Raw genomic sequence first — 25,060 nt, 5'->3', positions numbered from 1 at the left:
TATCACCACCTGGGTCTCCAGGCCTGGCTCACTGGCTTCTGCCTTCCTCTCCTGACACTTCCACCTCACTTGTTATCATAAGCAACCTCATTCTCCTGCTGGCCCCAAACATGCCCTTAGACAAGCTGTCCTCTGCCAAAGCTGCCGACACCCCATCTCCTCGCCCACTGCAAACTCCTGTTCATTCTCCAAAACCCAGTCAGATGGCTTTCCCTCTTAAAAGTCTTCTGCAAGCCCTTTCTACCCCTCGCATCCTGAGGGAATCACTCCCTCCTCTGGGTCTTATCCATCTAGCCTCTTATCATACTTTATTGTCCTTTTCAGGGTGATGGTAACTGTCTTCTCTCCTAAACAGTAAGTTCCTCCAGCAGAGAGACTGGGTCTCTCACCTCTATGCCCTCAGGGACTGGAGCACAGCAGACCTCAAGAAATGCTTCTTAGATTAAATTATGCAGCCAAGATAGGACACCGTCATCAAAAGGTTTTGCAAAACAGTTATTAATACTCAAAAGGAAATGGGTAAAAATGCTTGTACCTAGTTATTAGCTGCTCTCTCCTTTCTCTCCTCTCTCTCAAACATTTCCTTTTCCCTAAGTCCTACACTACCTTGGAAAATATAGCTTATCCCTAGTTACTTCCCTTTCATTCTTGTGTATACTTTTTTCCTAAATCAGATTCTAGGCTCACTAACTTCACAACATCAGCACACAGGAGTCTGGATGGTCTGCACATGTCCTCCTTAGCACGCTATCCCCAGCTTTTAACCAGCTGGCCTGTTGCTCTCTAACTCCCATTGTCTCATCTCTGGGTCCCTGAGAGCAACTCCTATGGGATCCTGGGTCTCCCTCACTGACTTCACCAAGTTTTACACCACAAGTGATGACGCTACGTAAGATTCTAAATTCAATCACCTGTGAATCTAAAAATGGGTATTTCTGCCCTGACATAAAATGTGTTCACTTGTAACTGTTTTCTTGATTCCCCTGGAGGAAGACATTTTACTGCACAAAATGCAAGGCTCCAGACAATCTCCTGGCCACTCAGGCTAACTGACCCTGTGGAAGACCGCTCCATGTAGGCGACTCAACCTACTGAGTGTTTACAGGACCTTCCTATGTGCCAGGCCCTGGCTGGACACCAAATGTACCATCTCATTTAATCCTCATAACACCCTAGGAAGCAGGTGCCATTGTCATCAGGGTTCCTCTCTGGAGGTGAGAAAGCCAAGTTGGCAGAGCCTAGAGATTCACCCAGAGAACAAAGCGAGTAATGGGGAGCCAGCCCTGGAACTGAACACAGGCCGGTATGGAGCCAGCCTCCTGGCATCTTCCTCCATCCAGTCAGAAACAGGCCCTTCATGTGTGTGAGACACACGATAGACTTGGGAAGCTTGGCGACTCCAAAAACCAAAGCAGCAGGAATCACCTCGGCTCACACTCAGCTCTGTGGGCTGAGACTCCTTCCCTGACTGGTCCCTGAGCCGCCAGCACAGCGGTGGGCCCTGGAAAATGTTTACTATAAGAGACGTCCCCTGTGTAAACCCCCGCAGTTACAGCCCCCCTTTTATGTAGGACAACTCTTAGCACTGACATTCTGCTAAACTAAGAAGGGGTTTGGCAGATGCCCTTGGGGAATAAAACTGTCAGCTCTGAGTTCTCCAAACAAAGAAGCCCCTGTACCAGAGAACTGTCTCCTCATCTCTTGGACACTTGCCCGACAAAACCTCCAAAGACACCACTCCCCACAGCCTGGGTCTAACTAAGGGGAGGAGGCAGGAACTGCCATAAACTAGAGGGAATAAAGTTGGAAGCAGACAGTTGTAAAGACACACGAAGACTGGGTTTCCCAGCAGCAGGACTAGCATTTGCCTCTTAGATGAGCAAGGGTCCTACGGGCCATTTTCTGCTCCTTTACAGAATCAAAGGCGATGTGCAGGGTTAGCTCCAGGGGATCTGTGACCAAGAGTAATGGCATGAAGTTAGAAGGGGGGAGAATTTGACCAAAAGTGGGTCAAGTAAAAACACCATGGATAAATGCCCCACTGAACAAAGCAGTTTTCTGAAAAATCCATGCAGAAAATTGGCATAAAGGACAATGCTACAAAATAGATTTGCTGAAACCATTCTTGACTCTGGAGCAAGGGTGTGAAGGCAGCTGCCGTAGATTATTAAAATAACACATTGTGCCTCCTGATACCCACATCCCCTTGTAACACGAAGTTGCAACTCCTCCCATTAAGAGGTAGAATCTATTTCTTCATCACTTGAGTCTGGGCTGGCCTTGTGTCTTGTTCTGGTCAATAGACTGCGACAGAAGTGATGTCATGCACGGTCTAGAGCCTGAGCCTTAAGAGTCTGGCAGCTTCCCAGCTTGCCCTCTGAGTTCCCAAGCAGTGAACAGCCCAGCCTAGCCTACTTGGAGGGTGGGAGACCACATGGAGGAGAACCGAGGGGCCCCAGTGCACAGGCAGCACCATGGCCAGACATGGCACCAGCCATCATCCAACCTGACCGCACTATCAGGTGACTATCACTTCGAGAGTGATCCCAGGCAAGACCAGAGAAGAACGAATCAGAAGGACCCACAACGTCATAAAAAGTAAGTTGTTGTGAACTGTTAAATTTGGAGCTAGATAATTCTGCATGCAATTGATGACATCATGGTACCAGAAGGGGAGTCTGCCCCCCCGCCAACACCTTCAGGTGCTCTGCCCCTACCTAGCTGCCCATCACACTGTGTGCTGCCCCCTCGCCAATCTCCCTTCTAGGGGTTCTGGGTGCTTTTGATGAGGAACTATTGTTTTGTAGGTTTTGCCCATGGATTTCCACTGGTCTGTGCTGATAAAATGCTTCACATTGACAACAGTGCTAAAATGGTTACGCACTGAGGGGCAAAAGGAATTGTATTATGGATTAGAAATTACAGAAAAAATTTTTTTTCTTGAAAGACAAGAAAAGAAATGTTGGTGCCAGAAGACAGTCTGTCTGCATTCTTGCCTTGGCCTCTGGCTTTAGAGCTTTGCACCATAATGCACACAACAGGCACAGAGAAGGAATGTAGTTTCTACAACCCTTTAGTAGTAATTTGTCCAAAAGTTCCTGCACAGGAGATACTTGTAGATTCCCCTTAATGAAGTGACCACTGCATTTGTAGCTGGAAAGAACAGCAATGAGGCTGATGGCCATTTCTTCCCTTAACATCCTCTTCTAGTCGTCAGCACTGCAGGTCTCCCTGTCTCTTCTGACTCATTCATTAATTTATTCATTTGACAAATATCTACAGAATAGCTGCTCTGTGCCAGGCACCGTGTTGGGTGCTGGGGACTAGAAGAGGAATGAAATAGTCTCTATCCTCAGAGATCTCAGTCTGGTGAGGGAGAGGGGAAGGCCAAAGATACATATTAATAAATAGATTTAAAAGAATAATTAATAGATATGGTATAAAGCAATACAAAGAGTTTTGAAGCTATAAAAACAAGACCCAAGGTATAAGCTTCTCACTAGGGCCATCTTGAAAAAATCAATAAGTTGGCTCTCTGCACCCCCTGGGGATGATATGAGGCAGGCTGGCTATTCCCTGCATCAGTTCCCAAACCTGTGAGTCAGCCCAGCCCCCACACCCAAGCATCTCACCTCTTTCATCAGCAGAATGGGCTCTCATCCTACCTCCCACACCCCCAGAGTAGGTCCCTCAAAGTCTCAGTTTCCCAGCGTGCCAAAGAGGAAGCCTCAGAAGTTCCATACGGCAATGAATGTGATCATGTCTGGCCATCCCTCACCCATTCTGATTAGGAAATGTTGAAATGTTTGAGCTGGAAGGGGCTCAGAACATCTAGTCCAGGTCTCTCACCAGGGAACCGAGGCTCAGGGAGGTGATTTGACACCACACACAGCTGCCTCTAACTACTGTCTAGACTTCCCTCAACAGCCAGGTACATGGGAGAGCTAGTACTAGAATCAGCGATTTCTTCATCATGTTGTATTGCCCCTGACTCTTCTGATAAAGAGAACAGGGCAGGTCATTCCCATGCCAGTTGTTCAAAGATGCTGACTTCAACCCAACTCCACGCATTAGAGCTCTGGAGAGCGCCTGCCTGGCTCAGAATTTGTGACGCCGAGGCATGGAGGATCTCTGCCATGGTTCTGCGACCTCATCAACGGGGTGCTTTCAGCAGCCTTATCCAAGAGCCATGCAGCCAGGTAGTTTCCCTTTCACTCCCAAGAGCTGCGTGTCTCCTGAACGAATGGTTTCCTTTGATCTTCATGGACATAGAAACTCATGAAATGGATCGATTCCTTCTTTGCTGTGACTTGCTAGGAAGCACAGGGCAGGATTTGCTGTCCACACCACACACCAACAAAGGGTTCATAACGTTCTGGCATATATTCTAAACACCAAATTGATTCCAAGCTTCCACTTAGCTACCTGCCCTTATTTTTCCCCTGTCCCCCATCCCCAAGTTTCCTCATCTAATTTTTCTTGTATAGATTGGGAATCACTTCAAATCTTTTAAAAAATTATTAAATAAATAATTTAATAGCAAACAAGGTGGTTTTAGGAGGAGACTGAAGGGGGAAAAATGCCAAGAGAGAAAATATCTGCCCTGTGATTAACTCAAGAATGGAAAGACCTACAAAACTGGGACTAGTAGGGGAAAACTTCTATATACAAAACACTTCCACGATCTGGAAGCGAGGGCAATATGAAAAACAATTAACACTGGGTCCAGCGCAGCACTAACTCATCAAAACAGACCCTGCTGATGCCAGCTGTAAATAACTGGTCTGAATGTGCTTGGGGATACCAGCTACCATCATGTGTGACCAGCATGTGTGACTTGGATTTTTGTTCTCACTCTGACCCCAGCTACCTGCGTGCCCTCGAGCTGGCTGGAGCCTCATTTTCTTCACCTCTAATGAAAAATGAATCCATGACTTACCACCCTCCCAGCTCAGACAGTCTAGCTTCCAGCAAACCACATCTCTTCTAAGTGGACTGGTAAGTGCCACCATGCTTACATCAAGGTCGTGCTTTAGAAGAGTCCCCTACCCACTGGAAATTTTACACAAAGCCGCTAAATTATTATCCCAGCTAACCTCTCGATAATTTCCCTTTTCCAGTTTGCTGCTTGTGACAGGAGGGCAATGATGGAACACCAGCTTCACAATGGGATTCAATCTTATTAGTGGGAACCTGATTAGATTATATTTCACTGCAGCCCAGAGGCCACTGAATTTCAAGGACAGACACGCCAACTGTGCTAGGAGCATGCAGAGACCTGCTCTCCGCAGACCTCCAGGAATCCGACCCAGGCCTGCGGCAGGCACAGTAAAACACAGACGATGCATAACCTGTAGATTCCGACCTTGAGAAGGTGTTCCGGGCGTAGTGCATGATGCTGTCAAAGTCGTACGTCTCTCCCAGAGAGCTCACTTCCCCAGCTTCCATTTTTAAGAAATTATACTCCTGACCTGTGACACAACACTCTGTTAAGGCCTTTGAAAACCAAGGCAGTCACCTGAAAGGAGGCAGAGGGGGGAGAAGGACGACCCATAGCAACTTCCGAGAGCTCTGTTAGCCCCATCAGTCAAACGACAGATGTGGTGGTGGTTCTTGCTGTTGGTTTTAACAGACTGGAAATTTGAAACTTAGAACAGCATACGCTGTCCCAACCCCACCACCCAACACTCCTCCCAAAATGCCACTCAGAAGACTTAAACTAAGTCAGTAGATAGATTAGTTATCAATCTGATTGCTCAGAAAACATTTTTAAAAAAATCTCTAACACTGCTATTGAAGGAACACAAGAAAACACATCAGAGTTATGTTAAATCCCAAATTGAGAATTCAGACTGGAAAGCATTTTTAAGGCAATTGTATTGTTCACCCAGCTACTTTCACGTTCAATATGAATTTCTGTATAAAATTGTTTAACAGGAGGAGGTTTTTTTTTTTTTTTTTTTTTCAGTTTATCCGCCTTGGGATAGGTGGAAATACTGGTTTTATGTGTACTTGTGTCCTAATTATATTTCAGTTTCAAAAATATGTGTTGCCTTTATCAGCAAAAATGAGTTTTAAAAAAGCAACCAGGAGAACTCTTTTTTTGGCTTCTCAGCTTTGATGCTGCAACAGTGTTCTGGTCAATTCTGTTCCTGTTAGGAAATGGAGTTGGATTTCATCGTCCTTTACAACATGGAAAGTCATTTCACTTCTGCTCTCACCTACAAGCTCTGGCAGATGACCTCCCAGGAAGGGCCACAGATGGACAGTGCTGGTGACAAAAGCCTCCATACTTACACATGAGTGCTGGTCAGCTCCTGGCAACCCCCCTCTTTACTCCCTCCTGACCCCGTGAGTGGCACCTGCCTGACAAGTGGATTCTGGGCTCCATACAGACTCCTTACCTGGCTGGATGTTTTCTCTGATGATGGTGACATGCTGGTCTCTGTCTGGCCGGGTGTGTTCATGCCAGAACCCAACCACATGGCCCAGCTCATGCGCCACAATGCCAAACTTGTCACAGTTTTTTCCAATGGATATGGCCTGCGGGCCTCCTCCTCGGCGCCCAACGTAGGAACAACAGCTGGACAATTGCAGAAATACCCTGGTCAGCAAATCAGGAAATGGCAAGAGTCTAACTCCCCCTCGTGTGTGTGTGTGTGTGTGTGTGTGTGTGTGTGACTCGAAAAGAACACAGACTTTCAGAGCTGAAAACGATCTCAATTGTCCACCTTCCCTCGATGCAGGAATTCCCTCCAAAACTGGTTCTTGACCTTTTTGGTGGTCATGGATTCCCCTGCGAATCCAAAGAAAGACATGGCTTCTCTTCCAGGGAAAAAACACATACCGTCCCCCACTCTTCTACCCCCAAGTTTCTGCTGGACCATCTCTGATGACAAGGAGGAGACAGTGGAAGGAGCCCGCTGAGTTTCTGTAAAGTATGAGTCTTGATACTACTATCAGAGGAGACTTAGAGGTGACTCCCTTCTGGGCACAATATTTTTTAATATATATTCATTACTCCTAATATAGAAAGGTATAAAAAAAATTAAAATGGCTCCTAGTCCCACCACTCAGATAACTTCTATAAAATATTTAAAAAATACATGCCTATGTTACAAAAGATCTAAGTATTAAGGCTTCAAAGATAACCACTGTTAACAGTTTCTTAAATGTTCTTCCAGAAAATGTAATACATCTATATACATATATATATTTTAATTACAAAATATGCCATGTTGTCCTTCATCTTGTCTTTTTTCCTCCTTAATTTAGACTTCTTTTTATAACAGCACATGTAGACTTCTCTCATTTTTTTTCTAATGCAACATAATATTAAAATCTGTTTGATCAGTCTGCCGTTAATGTACATTTAGGCTGACCCCAGTTTTTGCTATTTAAACGGAGCCTCAGGAGAGAAGGAGACAAAATAAATACACAAATAAACAGCAAAATGCAAAACAAAGAAACCACTGGGGTCTTACTTGTTCATGGTAGGGTAAATTCCTAGCAATGAGATTAATGGATAGAAGGGTATGTGCATTTGAAATTTTGATAGTTACTATGAAATTGCAATTCCCAAAGGTTGTTTCAGTTATATGCTCACTAATAGTATATTTAAAAGCCCTGTTTCCCCACAACTGGGCCAGCACTGGTTTTGCCAAACTATTTTTGCCAATTCGATAGATGAAAAGTGGTATTCAACTGTACTGAAATTGGCTAGTTTTTCATGTTTTATGTGACATTCATATTTTTTTCTTGTGAACTATGAAATCACATCTTCCCCCCAATTTTTTTTTTAGGTTGTCCATCTTTTTATCACTGATTTGTAAGAACCTTTTGTAAATTAGGGAAACAAATCTTTGACTATCTATCAAAAGTGTTAACCAAGATTTTTCTCCCTTTGTTATTTCTCATTTGACTTTGTCTTTTATGTGTTGTTTTTGTTTTGTTTTCGCCAGACAGAATTTTAAAATTTTAATGTAACGTCTTTCTTATGTCCTGCTTAGAAAGGCCATCTACATCCCAAGATTATGAGTAAAATCCACTGTTGCTTCCTTCTAATACTTTTCAATTTTCTGTTTTTCTTTTCTTTCCTTTCTTTTTAAAAACGTTTACATCTTTGATCTACCTAGAATTATTTTTGGTGTAAGAAGTGAGTAGGATTCCAGCTTTATTTTTTTTCACAAGGAGCTATTTAATTATCCCAATATTCAAATATTCCAATTGATTAATCCATCTTTCTTTCACTCATTTAAAATGCTACCTACATCCACGTACAAGTTTATTTTAAACTCTTTTGTTTCATATATCTATTTTTCCTTGAGATCCAAACAGCTTTGCTATTATCTTCATTTGTATTTTAATATCCTATATGTTGGAATAGGACATCAGGCCCCTTTCTGTCCCCTCCCCTACCACTGTCCCTGTCACTACTGTTTGTCCTTGCTCTCTCTCTCGGTTATTTCTATGTGGTCATTCCTCCAGAAAAACTCTAATATTGTTTATTCAAGCTCTAAAAAATATATACATACATACATATACATACACACACACACACTCACACACATACAAAGTTGTTGTTTAAATCAGAATGGCAGAATGGCATGAATTTATAGATTATTTTAGAAAGTTCTGACATCTTTACTATGTTGGGTATTTCCATACGAGGAAATAGTATGCATTTCCATTTTTACTTCTTTTTTAAAAGTTTCTTAGAGTTTTGGCATTTTCTTCCCGTAGGTCTGGCATATGTTTGCATTTTTGTTAAGTTAATTCTTAGATATATTATCTACTATGTTTCTATTAAAGTTGTGATTTTTCCCATTATGAAAGTGTATCAAATTATTTCATTAAAGGAAATGTAGTTAATTTTTTGTTTATTAATTTTGTAATCAATCACCTGAATAGGGTCTCCTTTTGTTTCTGATAGTTTTTCAACTGATTTGGGGGTTTTTTTAGGCATACATCACATTAACTTCAAACAATACAAACTTTGCCTTGTTCCTGCCAATATTCATTTTGTTTCTCTCTCTCTTGTCTAATTACATTAGCTAGTATTTCCAAAAGTAATGTTAAATATCTTCAAATTGTTCCTGATTCTAACAGAAATGCTTCTAGGATTATCATTGATAAACATGATGTGGGCTTTTGGGAGAGACATATAGATACACACACACACATATACACACATACATATCTGTGTGTGTGCAAGTCAATGATCTATCCCTGACATCTATTCCTGCACTACCTTGACAATTAAAACAACAAAGGCATGTTGAAATATGCAGATGTCTTTTCAGCATCTATTGAAACATGAATGTGGCTTCTCTCTTTTGATCTACCAATATGTTGAATCATGCAAATAGATTTCCTAGTGTTGAACTAGTTTTGAATTCCTTCAATAAACCTTCTTGGCAGCCTACTCTTCTATTCTTGTACTGCTGGGTTCTAGGTGCCAATATTTTAGTTAGGATTTTGCATGACTATTCATATCAGTTGAGTCTATAATTTTCTCTTTTTTTGGTGCCATCTTTTTCATTTTGGGGTAGCAACACCATGATAGTCCCTTTAAAGTAAATTGGAATAAAGTGTTCTTTTTTATGCTCTAAAAAGCTTAAATAGTACCAGAATAATTTGTTCCTTGAAGTTTTGAAAGAATTCATCTGTGAAATTCTAGATTTGGTGCTGTGGGGGAAAAGTTTTTTGTTCAATTTTTCAATTTCGTTCAAAGTTACTCGTCTGTGCCAGCACTTTGTATTGACCTTCAAGCCATTCACGTTATCCAGAGTTCCACATTTCTTGCCCTAGAGTTTTGTAAAGTACTCTTTTATGATTTTGTGGAATCTGTGATTATTTCTCTCTTTTTGATTTCTGATTTTGTGTATTTCTGCACTGTCACTTTTTTGTCTTTGACTGACAAATAAGCAATTTGTCTACTACAGTTTTTTTATTTATTTACTCAAAGAATTTACTCTTCGATTTATTTGTACTGTAATGTGTAACCATTGTCCATTTTGTTGTACTCTCATTAGGTTTATTTTGTTATGGTGGTGGGTTTTATGTAGTTATTTATTTGCTAACTTCTTTGAATTGAATATTTCATCGTCATTCTTACTTAGTGATGTGAATATCTGAGGCTGTGAGTTTTCTTCTGGACATAGCTTTGCCCATATCTCTTCAATTTTGAACTGTAGGGCTTTCATTATCTAGGCATCTTGTAATTTTAATCCTGATTTATTTATGACCCAAGAGTTGTAAAAATGAGAGCTTTTAACTTAGCAGGTAATACAGGAATACTTATTTTATTTTTGTTGTTGTTGCTATGTTATTATTATGTCTAGTTTCATTGCTTTGCAATCAGAGAATATTTTAATGTTATTTCTGCCTTTTAGAATTCACTGATGTTTTCTTAACACTTAATAGATGGACAATGTCTATAAATGTTCACTAGGTATTTAAAAATGTATTATCAGGTTATAGAATCTGATAGATTCATAAGGCTACCTCTATTAACTATATTTTTCCAGTCCTCTACAAATCTCCACTTTTTTTTTTTTGGTCAACTTGACATTGATCTACTTGGGTTGACAGAAATGAAATAAAGTCTCCTGCTGCTGGTGTTTCTGTCGATTTCCTCTCAAAATCCCGGGGGCTTGTTTTATGACTCTTAATGCTATGCTATTTGGTGCATAAAGATTTATGAGAGTTATATTCTCATTGTAGCTTGTACTCTTTCTCATTATAAAGTGTCTCACCTTTTTTTTTTTTTAACATGTTCTGCCTTTAAAAACAAACTAAGCAAAACAAAAACACCTTGTCTACAACTAGAATTGTGATCCCAGTTTTCTTTTTGTTTGCATTTGCCTGTAAGCCTTCTTTCCTTTTACTTTTAAACCTTTCTGGGTCATATTCCCCAGTAGTCATCTCATGTATACAGCATGTAGCTGGAATTTCAGTTTTTGAACTAATATGGGAAACTTTTTCTTTCAGTAGGAGAGTATATCACACTTACATTTATTGGCATAAACTTATTGGATAAGTTTATTCATAATCCAATCATCTTATTATTGTTATGTTTCCTGGAGGAAGTCTGTAAGCCCATGGAGCCCATAAAATTACATGCAGAATTTTGCTCCATCACAAGGGATCCCATAGATTCATCAGCTTCTCAGTGAGATCACTGGTCCCAAATTGGCTCAGAACCACTTCTCTGTATGAAACACTCCCAGTTCCTTCAACTGCTCCCATGACAGGAGATCCAGGTGGCTTCCTCCACCTATTCTGTCTCTGGATTGTGAACTCGTTGAAGGCAAGAAGAGTTTCTGACAAAAGCTAGGCCTCTGTATATTTCAGCATATTGGAAACACTTTGTTTATAGCAAATATTCAAGACCTATAAGTCATCTGACTTGTCTATCTCTGATTACGCCGAGGTGAACTTGCGTTCATGAACTTACCCACAGGTTCTGTAACTGAACACAATAAAGCTTTCTTCATCAGTCCTCTCAATGAAGGTCACACAGGTGTGCTTCTCCCAGTGCCTCATGGCCTGCTTAAAGATGGCCCTCTGGCTTCCTGAAACGACAGGGCAGGTGCTCATCATCTGACTTGTGGGGCCATACTTTCCTTTGATGCTCTAAGTTACACTGTCTTATGACAAAGCTTGTTCTAATGATTAAAAAAATCTTGTTCAGGTGATCCAGAATAAAAATGCACTAGGACTAAGAATTTCTCTGCTAAGAATGCAATATAAGTTTCCTGAATTACCAAAACTTAGAGAGTAGGAGTTTGTGAATTGGAAGAGAGGGTAAAAATATTTACGTACTTTTGTTAGGGTTTTTTTTTGGGGGTGGGGTGGGAGGTAATTAGGTTTACTTATTTATTTATTTTTTTAATGGAGGTACTGGGGATTGAACCCAGGACCTTGTGCATGCTAAGCATGTGCTCTACCACTTGAGCTATACCCTCCCCACTAAAGGGTAAAAATGGATTTTCAAAATGTCCTCAGCTTCCCAATTTTTCTTTTGTATTGAGAGTACTTTTCTAAAGTTTAAAAAATGTTACTCAGGCTCTTCAATTTGGCAGTTTTAGGCTCGTGAAGTAACTCACCAGCACTGCACCCCACCCCTTTACCTGATTTTCTACCTACAGGAGGGTATCCCCATGTGCTCCAAAGTTCTATTTGCACAGACAGTCATGCTACTTTTGCATCAGGGTTCAGTGTTTGCTGGGGGATCCTGGAGCCTAGTTTTCTACAAGGCCTTTGAAAACAGGTGAATTTCATACTTTGTCTGAACTTTTCTCCATATTTCTCTGATTAGAAATGTGTTGAAAAATAAAGCAATATGTAAATTGTCTGGGAGCAAGAATAAAGCAGCTGTAAGCTCTAGGCTAATAGTATAAGTCAATAAGTATTCTTTTCAAAATCTATCAATCTGAAATAAAGAAGACTACTGCATTTTGATTTTATTAGAAACAATGAGAAGGATTTATAAAAATAGTTATTTGGGAAGTACACAGAATGGCTAGGGGCGGGATCTGAATTCTAGAATGAACTTGTTGCAAAAAACAAACAACCCAACAAACCATTGGGAGGCTCCCAGTCTAGAAGACGTGGATGTACCATATTGTTGTCCTTATCAAAACATAGACTGAAGAGTAACTTAGCTGTCTATTTTTGGGGGGACACCTTGACTCTTTTAGTTCAAATTGTTTATAGCTCAATTACTCACCAAATTAGCAATCCTACTAGTGACAGAATAACAAAAATCTCTGTGTAAAGACAGTTCTCTACATTAAATTAGTTAATTTTGATAAAGGTTATATAAATCTTTGGCCAGAAAAGCAGACCAGATCTGAAAGAACCTGGTTAAAATACCAAAGAACAAGTTAGTAGCTAATGACAATTCCTACAAGTCAACTCTTTAGGCACATGTCTCTCTCTCTTATGCAGAAGAGAGCCCCTTGAGGACGGGATGATGTCTTAGTCATTTTTTTATCACCAGCACCTAATTAAGGGTCTGGCACCGGAAGCCCCAGGTTAATGCTGCGGGAGTAGAAGGGAACCAAGGGCATGGATGCCGCCGGGGAGAGAGAGAGGGAGGGGGTGGCTCCGTGGAAGAGGAGGCGCTCATACTCTCTTCCAGGCTGCAGGTCCCTGTTGCCAAGGTCATCACAGTTCCTTTGCTCCTCAGAGGTTCTCAGTGGCTTTGGCAAGCCATTAGGACAACTGCTTCATCAACAACTTCTTGTAGTAGAAGTCACAGAACCAGGGATAGGAGACAAACTGAGACATGCTGTCCACGCGGAGAGCCTGGAAAAGGCAGCTCCTATGGCCTTTCACTCAAGCATTCAACTCACACTGGCCACAAGCCTGCTGTGGGCACAAGTGTGGACGGTCTACTGCTAGTCCTTGTTCCAGGTGTTGGAGATAATGAAAACCAGACAGGAAAAATAGCCCTCCTCCCACAGTGCTTGCATAGAGACAAAAAAAAAAAAAATACAAGTAAACCAGCCACGCCATTTGATCTGAGACTCCACTGATAAGAAGGCAACCAAGAGAAGATGTGGGGAAGAACTGTCCAGGCAGACAGGAGAGCAAGTGCTAGTGTGCTGAGGAGACAATGAGGTGGGCACGTCCCAGAAGAGAAAGACGGCTGGTGAGGTCAGTGCACCAGGATCAAGGAGGAGCGAGGAGGAGTGAGGGGTAAAGGACTAGGTGGGAGAGGGGGCAAGGGCTGCCTTAGAGACCTTGGTCAGGAGTTTCAGTTTCATTAATGGCGCTGGGACACCATTAGATGACGTATTTATTTTAAAGAGAATGATACCAATAGCAAACAATTACTAATTACTATCTACGAGGCACTATTCTAAGTGATTTTTCTAAATTAACTCATATAATTCTCAAAACACCCTCAGAAACAAGGTAGAAAGTATTATCATCCCCATTTAGAGAAGAGGGAACTGAGGCATCGAGAGGTTAAGTAACTTTCCCCAGGATGCACTGCTGGTAAGTGCCTCGGCCAGGATTGGACCCAGGTGGTCCATCCAACCATGTCTACTGGCCACTCTGGTTACCCCGTGGTGCACTGATGAGGGTGTGGGGGGGTCCAGGATGCTTATGCAGACAGAGAATAGGTAAGTCACCATGCGCAGCTGCTCACATACCCACTGTGCAAACCATGTCCATCCTTCAAGGCCAGGGTCATGTGTCCCCCTCTGCAGGAAGCCTCAGGGAACAGGTGACCACCTCTAAGGAATTAGCCCCAGCAGAGACTGCAGTTTCCCCAGGCTGAACACACTGGACCCCAAGGGCACAAGGGAGCTTTAGCAGGTGAGACTGCTGTGGCCCCAGCATCCACTCCATCTCATTTGAGCCCTTCCAGGGAAGACTCTGCCAAATTAGGGAGACAAAGCACCCAGCCCCAAAGCAGGCCTCATCTGGAGGTACTGACCAGTGAAGTTCCCTCCAATGACATAAGGAATGACCCCTCCTGGCCATATCCTCTCTGTCCTTGAGGTTGTGGCTCTTCGGACACGGGGAGGGAAGGTCTCAGCTCCAGCACGTAAGGTCCCAGGGCTCTGCGGAAGCACGGCATTCTCCTTGCCATCTGCAAAACAGTCATGCTGCCATTTACTTTGCTTTGAATTCCTCCTGTGTGTATGGGTAAGATTATATTATCCATGAATCCACAAGAGGGGATATTCAAAACAAATATTCTAAAGGGGATGTTTGGTCTGGTCAGGATTTTAAACCTGGGTGGTAGTTTTCCAGATGGGGTAAGTGTAGTAAATGTCCAGGTCTATGATTGGAAGTGGAGGCAGCACTGGAAGCCTTGAACGAAGCTGCATGGGGCTCAAGGGCAGCCCATGAGCCACAGAATTAGGTGGCCAGGACACTCACAGCCCTTTAGGATGGAGCCCAGTTAGGAGTGTACTCTCTTCTCAGAGCCACGGACCTCGGGGAGAACAAGCTGAGTCAGTCCCCTGCCTTGACCAAATACGATCAATATTGTAAATTTGGGAAATAATTTGGCCAGTATGACAAATGAAGTGAGCCAGTCTGTGATGCTGGGAAAATTAATTCTTTGTAAGATAAACCCCTGGAAAATGTCTCATAAAATCCCCCAGCTCCCCTGGATCTCTCTGCACATCTGGACCTTCAAGGGAGGAATGTAGGGAAGAAATGGAGCCTCTCTAAGGTTCTGAGTTCGAGGTATGGTCCCTAGAAAACAGAGATAGACAGGTGGGTAGACTCTCTCAAACCTGCAGCAATCGAATAATTGAATCCACATTAGTTGTATTCATCACTCAGACAATTTAAGGTTTTGTTTTCAGTCTGCTTGCTTACCCTCATCAGTCTCACTGGCAGGATTTTCTCTTTAGTTGTATATTTTTCCCCTTAAAAGTCAGCTTTTGGTTTTGTTGATTCTTTTCATTTTCATTGTTCCACTCATTTTGTTAATTTTCTTTATTTTCATTTATTTTATTCTGATGTTTCCTGCCTAGCTTCTTTTCTCTCTTTTAAAAAAAAAATTGAGGTATGTCACACACCATAATAATCACCATCTTAAAGTGTACAATTTAGGGCTTTTTAGTATACTCACAAAGCTGTGCAACCATCACCGCTACAGAAGCCCACACTTTCATCACCAACGAAAGAAACTCTGTATCCATTAGCACTCCCTCCTTCCAGCCTTTGGCAACCAGTAATCCACTTTCTGTTTCTATGGATTTGCCTATTCTGGACATTTCCTATAAATGGAATCATGCATCATGCGGCTTTTTGTGTCTGGCCACTTTCACTTAGCATGTTTTCAAGGTTCATTCATGTTATAGACTTGTGTCAGTACTTTGTTAGGTTATATGGCTGAATAATAATCCATTGTGCAGATATACCACATTTTGTTTATCCATCCCTCAGCCGGTGGACTTTTTGGCTATCATAATAATGCTGTTACAAACATTAACGTGCACATTTTTATGTGGACATATATTTTCGGTTCTCTTGGGTATGCGCCAAAGAGTGGAACTGTTAGGGCACATGGTAACTCTATGTTGAATCTTTTGGAGAACCACCAGATTGCTTTCCAAAGCACCCGCGCCATTTTACATTCCCACCAGCAAAGCGTCAGGGTTCCACTGTCTCCACATCCTCACCAGCACTTTATCATCAATCTTTGATTATAGGCCATCCTAATGGGTGTGAAGTGGCCTCTCAGTGTGGCTCTGATTTGCATTTCCCTAATGACGAATGATGCTGAGTATCTCTTCATGTGCTAATTAGTCATTTGTATAACTTCTTCGGAGAAATGTCTATTCAAATCCTTTGTCTATTTCTTAATTGGGCTGTCTTTTTATTGTAGTGTTATCATTATTCTTTATATATTCTGGATACCAGATCTTTATCAGATATATGATTCGCAAATATTTTCTTCTGTTCTGGAGGCTGTCTTTTCATTTTTATGATAGTGTCTTTTGAAGCACAAAAGTTTTTAATTTTGACGAGGTTCAATTTGTCCATTTTTTCCTTTTGTTGCTTGTGATTTTTGTGTCATATATAATAAATTACAGGCTTACCTCACTTAATTGTGCTTCATTTTATTGTCTGTGTTTTACATATTGAAGGTTTGTGGCAACCCTGAGTTGTTAGATGATGGCTAGCATTTTTAGCAATAAAGTATTTTTAAATTAAGGTATATACCTTGTTTATTCAGACATAATGCTTTTGCACACTTAATAAGCTACAGTATAGTGTAAACATAACTTTTACATGCAATGGGAAACAAACAAAAAGTTGTGTGATTCACTTTATTATGGTATTCACTTTATTGCTGTAGTCTGGAACTGACACCACAATATTTCTGAGGTACGCCTGTACAGCTTAACCCTACCACATAGTGATTTATATCTATGCTTTCTTTTAGAGTTCTATAGCTTTAGCTCTCTTATACTTAGGTTTTTGATTATTTTGACTTAATTTTTGTATATGGTGTGAGGCAGGGGTCTAATTTCATTCTTTTCTATGCAATATCCTGTTGTACTAGCATCATTTGATGAAAAATCTAGTTTTTTTCCCCATTGAATTGTCTTGGCACCCTTATCAAAAATTAATTGGCTATCCTTTTCTAGCTTCTTGAGTAGAAAGTTTGGCACATTAATTTTCAATCTTCCTTATATTCTAATATTAACACTTAAGGCTAAAATTTCTCTGATTCCTCTTTACCTGCATCCTATCTTTGACACTTGCATTTCAATGTTAGACATTGATACGTTCTCTAAGTTTCATTTCAACTTTCTTCTTTGATTCCTGAATTATTTAGAGGTGTGATTTTTAATTTCTAAACACTTGTCTCTAAAATGTGGGCGTTATTGATCTCTAACATTGCTTTGTGTTCCAAGGACCTATCTTCTAAGGCAGGAGTCAGCAAACTTTTTCTATAAAAATATAGACAGTAAATGTTTTAAGTTTTGTGGTTAATATATTTTTTGTTGCAACTACCCAGCTCTGCTATTGTAGTGTGAAAGCAGCCACAAACAGTATGTAAATGAATGGGCATGGCTGTGTTCCAATGTTTTATTTGCAAAAACAGATGGCAGGCTGGATTTGGCCTCCTGGCCATGGATGCTGGCCCATGCTCCAAGGTATCAATTCTTTGATGTTTTGAGTCTTGCTTTGTAGCCCAGTACATGACTGATTTTATAAATATTCCATACATCCTTGAAATAATGTGCACCAAAATTGATGGTTGAAGGATGCTACATATGTTGTTCAAATATTCTACCTACAATTATTTGTGGCTCCTTAGTGTATTAGCTACTGAGAAAAGTGCTTTAAACAACCTTGAGAACATTGATTGTGAATTGTCATCTCCTTTTAAAAAAATTTTTTGCTTTATATTGTCCAAGGCTATGTTGGTTAAGTAATATGAGTTAAGGATTGTTAAGTGTTTCAGTTAAATTGTTTCTTTTATCATTAAATACCTTTATCTGTAATAATGTTCATCCATAATAAAGACTATTTTAGCTGATATTAATATTGCTATACCAGCTTTATTTTGAGCAGTGTTTGCCTCGTATAGCTTTTCTCCATCCACTTATTTTCAATCTTTTTGTGTAATTATGTCTTTTGTTTTAAATGAGTCATTTAACAGATATTATTCTGTGAGCAATTAGATTTCCCACAACAAATGATAAAACGATCCTTTGCAGTGGTCATAATGCTGAGGTTCAATATTTTTGTTTACTGTATATTAAATAGTTTTTGTAAATTGAAAATTTCATTGAGATAATCGTAGATTCACATGCAGTTGTAAGAAATAATACAGAGAGATTTTGTGTACCCATTACTCTCTTTCCTCTAATAGTAACATTAAACTGTAGTACAACATCACAACTGGGATATGGACATCCACTGATCTCATTTCCAAGCGTTATGTATACTTGTGTGTCTAATTCTACACAATTTAATTATATCGTATGGGTTTGTGTATCCACCACCACTCAAGATACTGAATAGTTCCATCACCATAAGGATCTCTCATGTTTCCATTTTAAAGTCATATCTGCCTCCCTCCCCCTCTCTCTCAACCCAAACCTAAACTCTCAACCATTAATCTGTTCTCCATTTCAGAAAAATTTTTCATTTGAAGAACATTATTTAAATGGAATCCCACAGTATATAACCTTTGGGAATCAACTTTTCTCACTTAGCGCAATTCCCTGGAGACTCACCCAAGTTGTTGCATGTGTCAATAGTATCTTTTTATTGCTGAGTAGTACTCCACGGTATGTATACACCACAGTTTGTTTAACCATTCACTTGCTGAAAGACATCTGAATTGTTTCCAGCTCTTGCAAACAAAGCTGTTATGAACATTGATGTAGAAGTGTTTGTGTGAAGATAACTTTTTATTTTTCTGAGATAAATATCCGAGAGTGGAACTGCTGGGTCACATAGTAATTGGGTTTATTTCTGGGTTCCCTACTCTATTCCATTGATCAGTGTGCTTATCCCTCTGCTATAACACTGTCTTGAGTACTGTAATTATATACAGTCAATCCTCCATATTCATGGGTTTCATTTCAGAGATTCAACCAACTGTGGATTGAAAAAAAATTTTTTAATTCCATAAAGTTCCAAAAAGCAAAACTTGAATTTGACATGCACCAGCAAATATATAGCATTTACATTGCATTAGGTATTATAAGTAATCTGAAGATGATTTAAAGTATATGAGAGGATATGAATAGTTCATACGCAAATACTATGTCATTTCATATAAGGGATTTGAGCATCCATAGATTTTTGGTATCAATGAGGGGCCCTGGAACCAATCCCCCAGGGATACTGAGGAAGGACTGTAGTAAGTCTTAATATCAGGTGGAGTGATTACTGTCACTTTAGACTTCTTTTCCACAATTGTTTTAGCTATGCTTATATATAAATTTTAAAATAAGCTTATCTATGCCTGCAAAAAAAATCATGCTGTGATTTTAATGAGAATTATATTCAAATTATAGATCAATCTAGATAGAATCGGCATCTTTACTACATTAAGTCTTTCTTCCAACCATGGACACAGTATGCCTCTCCATTTATGTAGGTCTTTCTTGATTTCTTTCATCAACATTGTGTAATTTTCAGTATACAGATATTATACATGTTTTTTAAGTGTACAAGTGTTTCGTTTTTAATTGAGTGATTATAAATGCTATTGTTTTTTTAATTTTGGTTTTTGCATATTCATTATTAGGCACGTGTAAGCATTTTTGTGTTTTGGTCTATTCTGCCATCATGCTAAACTCATTTATTAGTTCTAGAAATTTTTTGTTTGTTGTAGATTCCTTGAAATCTTCTACATAGACAAACATGTAATTTGGATAATAGGAACCATTTTATTTCTTCCTTTCCAATTTGTATGCCTTTAATTTATTTTTCTTGCCTCATTGCATTGTCTATAACTTCCAGAACTATTTTGAATAACAATACAAAAGCAAATATCCTTGTCTTGTTCCAGATCTTAGAAGGATTCTAGATTCAAACTTTCACCATTAAGTGTGATGTAAGCTGTGGTGTTTTTGGTTAATGCTCTTTATCAAGTTAAGATAATTTCTCTATATTCCTAATTTGCTGAGTTTTTATCATAAATATGTTAGATTTTGTTAAATGCTTTTTCTGCATGAATTGATGTTATCATAGGATTTTTCTTTTTCTCTTATTGATATATAGTAAGCTTACATTGATTAATTTTCATATGTTGGAACAGCCTTGCATACCTGGAATAAATTCCACTTGATTATAGTGTACAATTTTTATACATTTTTGTCATTGATTTGCTAATACATTGTTGAGAATTTCTACATTTAAGTGTAGTTAGGTTTGAGGTGTGTCTGTCATAAACAGCAAAGAGCTAGATTTTATTTTCTTGTTGTTGTTCAACCTGACAATCTCTCTTTTAATAGCTGAATTACACTTATTTTATAACTGATATACCTGGGCTTATTTACTTCTTTTTTTGGCTTTTGTGCTAACTATTTGCTATTTTTTCTTTGCTGTTTCTTTTCTCCTTTACTGCTTTATGTTGAATTAAGATATTTTTCTGTATTTACTTTTTATTTCTATTATCTCTTTTCTATTTTTTAGTGTTGCCTTTAATTTTTAACATTTCATTCTTGACTTAAAAAAATATAAAGGATGAGTGAATTAGAAGATATATCTAAAGAAATTAGAATCTCCATTCTCATTCTGAAAATACAGCATCTTAAGATATTTTAATTTGTAAACAGATCCTCCAATTTTTCATGTTAGTTTCTACTTACTTTTATTAAAATCCCAAATTAGTCAATATTACCAAAGATTCGTATGTTGCAATATAGGTTTATATCTATGTTCATATTCACCCATTTCCTTGCTTACTTCTACTTCTTGCATCTCCAAATATCTTTCCTGGAAATGAATGCATCTTTTATTATTCTTTCATGATGATAATAAGCTCTCTCAGTTTATTTTGTCTTCATTCAGTTTATTTCATCCTCACTCTGGAAGCAAAATTTAGCTGAGAATGTATAGAATTCTAAGTTGACAGTTTCCCTCAGCACTTCAAAGATAGTATTTCAATGTCTTTTGGGCTTCATTGTTACCAACAGGAGGTATCCTTTTAGTTTAATGGTTATTGCTTCACTCATTATCTGTCTTATCTTTTGTTCTGTTTTCCTTCTTTTGTCCTTTGTCTTTGATGTTCCTCAGCATCATTATAATTGGCTAGATGTGGATTTGTTTGCATTCTCTGCTTGAGAATCTCTTGAAGAGAGTTGAAGTTTTACATCTTCTTTCAATTCTGGAAAATCCTAATTCCTTAACTGTTTGACCATTGCCTCCTCTTTCCCAGTCTCTACTGGCAATTGTCTCATTTTCTAGATTTCCTATTGAACAGTCTCATTTTGTCCTCCATGTCTCTTCATCCTTTTTCACATTTTCTGTCTATCTCTCAGTGGTAAAAATGTGTATGGTTTCCTCACATATATTTTCTACTTCACTAATTCTCTCTTCAGTTGTGTTCAATATACTATTTCTCCCATTCCAGTTTCAATAAATATAGCTATCATTTCTAGAAGCCCTATTTAGTGGCTTCTAAATTGACCTGTTCTTTTTTCCCCACACTATAGTTTCAAATTCTTCCACTGGCTCTTTAGTCATTTTCTGTATACCTATTTAATCGTCCTCAGATTGTCCTATTATTTCTACATCTTGGGGTACTACTTCTCTAATTTATTGTCTCTGCTGATTCTCCTTCACAGATTAACTTTTCATGTTTCTAATGTTTTTATTTAAAGTTCTATTTTAAGGGAGGCTATTCCTTTCCTCGGTAGTTCCATATGCCTTCAATAGTAAGTGTGACCTTGTTTTTCATTTTTTCAAGTCTCTTCAGATTCTATGGGCCCTAGATCAATGTTTATGTTAATTTCTAAGTTAAATATTTCCATACATAGGAAATGTAAATTGAGAACTTATTCCTGTGTGAGAAACAGGCTTTAGGATTCAGTTTCTCATAGAAGATTTTTTTTTACCCCCACTTAGAACCTAGAAAAGATAGCAAGATTTCTTGTCCCTCCTCTCAACCACTGGGCAGAGTTTTTCTAGTCTTCTTTTTTTTTAATGAGTAGGAAACCCTTTGAAGGAGCTTATTTTATGCAAAATCTTAGTCTCCACTCCCCGCCTCACATGGGAGCAAGGCCACAAATCCTGAACCTTTATTGTTGTTACATTGTCATTGAAACACCTGCCCTCAGTATCCCAAATCCTGGCCCAGTTTCAATGCCCTCTGCATAGATGTGCCACCATCTGAAGTTTAGTTCTGTGGGTTTATGTTCCCTATTTTCTTCTGATCCTAACAATTTCCCTTTCTTTTCTTTGCTCTTAATGCCGTATTTTCAGTTTGGGGTAAGGGGAAGGTTACATTTTTTCCCAGCAGTTTGATGTTTGCAAAAGGGGCCCCTGCCAGTTCAGTTGCCAGAAAGTTGGTATCTAATACAATTTTAAACCTGAACATAATTGTTCTGTTGCTAGAATTTCTAGATCAGAAGTCATACACTTGCAGCTCTTGGGATAAACCCAACCCACAGATGTGTTTTGTTTGGCCTGGACATTTTTGGCCCATACTGTATTTTGGTTTTTTTTAAATCTCACTTGAGAAGCCAACATTTAAAAATCAAGGAATTTCACATAAAAATCCAGATTTTCTAGTTTTTCTTTAAAGATGAAAAGATCTGGCAACAGTGGGCCCATCTTCCATCATTTACAATGCACAGCAGTTAAGTAGCACCTGCTCCCTACAGGCAGAGCACAAATTTTCCCAGCTGCTAGAATCTATCTCCCACTTCACAGGGTCCCCTCCAGCCACTTCACCCATGGGCATTACCTGCTTGGCCTCTACAGAGATTCCAGCTTGCTATCCCAGCCCAGGACTCCAAATTGCATCCAGATTTCAAATGTGAGTTACCCTAGGAGACTGGAAGATCCGTGAGGGCAGGGACAGTGGCCAGTTCATTCACCACTCTATTCACACCCAGCACAGTGTCTGGTTGGTGGTAAGCATTTGGTGCTTTTGGATCTTGAATTCATTAATTAAAGAATGGGTGAGTTATTCTAAAAATAAACAACCAACAGTGCAAACAATTCTGTGGCAGAAACCACTCCAAAATGTTGGCAGCCCTGAAGCCCTTAATGTTTAAATCCTGAGAATCATCATGTCTTAAGTAATCACAGGCAGCGATGTAGCAAGTGGAAGTTTGTTATTCATTTCCCATATGGTTTTCAACAAGTCTCTTAATTTTCCTCTGCCGCCAACTCTCCTTTGGAGAATGGATAAAAATACTTCTCCATTCGGGGAACTAACACAAAGTCATCCCATGTTTCTCAGACAAGCTGTGCTATATATACATGTGACCTGGTATTGTTAGGACTTGTGTGCAGCGAGTCAGCATGGGAAAATCTTAAGTGCACCTGGAAAGAGACTGGGGTGTAATTTCCAGAGATGGGTTATTGAATGACAGCTTCCCCCTTGGTCCAGTGAGAAATTTAATTTGCCGAGGAACTCAACACAGGAAGCATTTGCCGATTAAAAATATGTCTAAACAGATGTTCTGCTTAGCCTGGAAGAAGGATCTTAATGCAACTGTCATTATTGGATTTTCTTGGATTACTACTATCTGGAATCAGAGTCCAAATAGAAGGATGTAATTATTTATTATGGTCCAAGAGTCCTGCATTTGAAGAGGAGCTCAGGGGCGTCTGAAAGGATTTAACACGCTGGGGGTGGGGTGGTCTGGGGGATAAACTCCATTTAAATTCTCTGGCTCTGGGAGTGGACTCTTCCCACTCTGAAAAAGCTGAGTGGCCATAGCTATTCAGTGTTCTGTCTCCAGCTGAAGGCACAGCCGTGTCATAAATAGAACCAAGCCTGACCCAGCCTTCTCAAGCAAGGAACTGCAGATTTTCTATTAGTTAACCAGTCCCTCCCAAGCTGGAAGTAAACACCCCGACAGTCCAGCCACCTGCATAACCCTCACCCCACGGGTGATGGGCAAATTCACACCTTGTCTGCGGTGAGCTTTAAAGGCTCAGTGAAAAGGGAGACTGTGGATTATTCTGCACAATGGTTCCCAAACCTGGCTGCACATTGGATTCAACTGGGGAGCTTTAAAAAAAATTTGGTGTCCATTGGGACTCAGTTAGGCCTACAGGACAGCCAAGGATCTGTGGGTTTTCAAGCTCCCCAGGTGATTCAAAAGTGCAGGGAAGTTTGAGAACCACTGATAGAACCCAAAGGTTAAAAGCAAGAGGTTTGGAGTTACGGGGACTTAGGCTCAAAATAAGCACTGCCATTTACTTCCTGTGTGGCTTTAGACAAGCCCCTGTCCCTTGAGCCTTCCTTCCTGCTGCACGGTGGTGTCGTGGATATCGAACCAGGCAATGAACATCCAGCGCTGGCCATGGTAAGGGCTCCATGTGCGCTGCAGTAATGACTACCACATCTGCATTTGGGGACAGGCTCGAAAGAATGCCTAAAGTCAGTTTCTACAGTTACATGCAGATATGCTGACATAAGTAACATTCAGGGGTTCGGGTGCCACGTGATGCTCTGTGCCCAAGTTTGTGTGATCCCTGTTCTTTGGTGCAACCTGTTTCCTTTAGTGATTGCCTCAGCACAAAGCCCTTAGACACTATTACCAAAAGTGGAAGGTCTATTCTCTTTTATGAATGTGGTTCTGGAAATCAGACTCTATCAAAACAGTCACAGCTTCATTCGAGGTACAGTTACACACTCCATTTCATTAATTCCATTATCAGCCCCCAAATGCAGGCTGAGCTCTCATCTCCAGGGGAGGAGGACTCCTCAGACCAAAGGGTCTGCCAGGTGGATGCTGAGTGAGCAATTCTCTGAGCCCCCCAGCCCTCCCCAAAGCTGGAAGCACAAAAAATCCCCACCGTCAGGGCTGAGGGGAGCCACATAATGCCAGGAAATAAACCTGCTGTGGCAGCCAGCGGGCCAGGGGCT

At 40.0% G+C, this 25,060-nt stretch overlaps 1 protein-coding gene across 1 annotated transcript in view; it reads right to left on the bottom strand.

The window, feature by feature from the left end:
- TLL2 (tolloid like 2) overlaps nucleotides 1-25,060 on the bottom strand; it is a 118,880-nt gene that overhangs the window by 40,462 nt on the left and 53,358 nt on the right. The window contains 4 exon segments of the mRNA XM_032491193.1: nucleotides 5,366-5,471; nucleotides 6,405-6,583; nucleotides 11,459-11,576; nucleotides 14,456-14,611. Of these exon segments, the coding sequence (XP_032347084.1) occupies nucleotides 5,366-5,471; nucleotides 6,405-6,583; nucleotides 11,459-11,576; nucleotides 14,456-14,611 (559 nt within the window).

Source organism: Camelus ferus, chromosome 11 (genome assembly GCF_009834535.1).
Source record: "Camelus ferus isolate YT-003-E chromosome 11, BCGSAC_Cfer_1.0, whole genome shotgun sequence".
Classification (NCBI taxonomy): Eukaryota; Metazoa; Chordata; class Mammalia; order Artiodactyla; family Camelidae; genus Camelus; species Camelus ferus.
The sequence above is the reverse complement of the archived record's forward strand: the minus strand, read 5'-3'. Positions and strand labels throughout refer to the sequence as shown.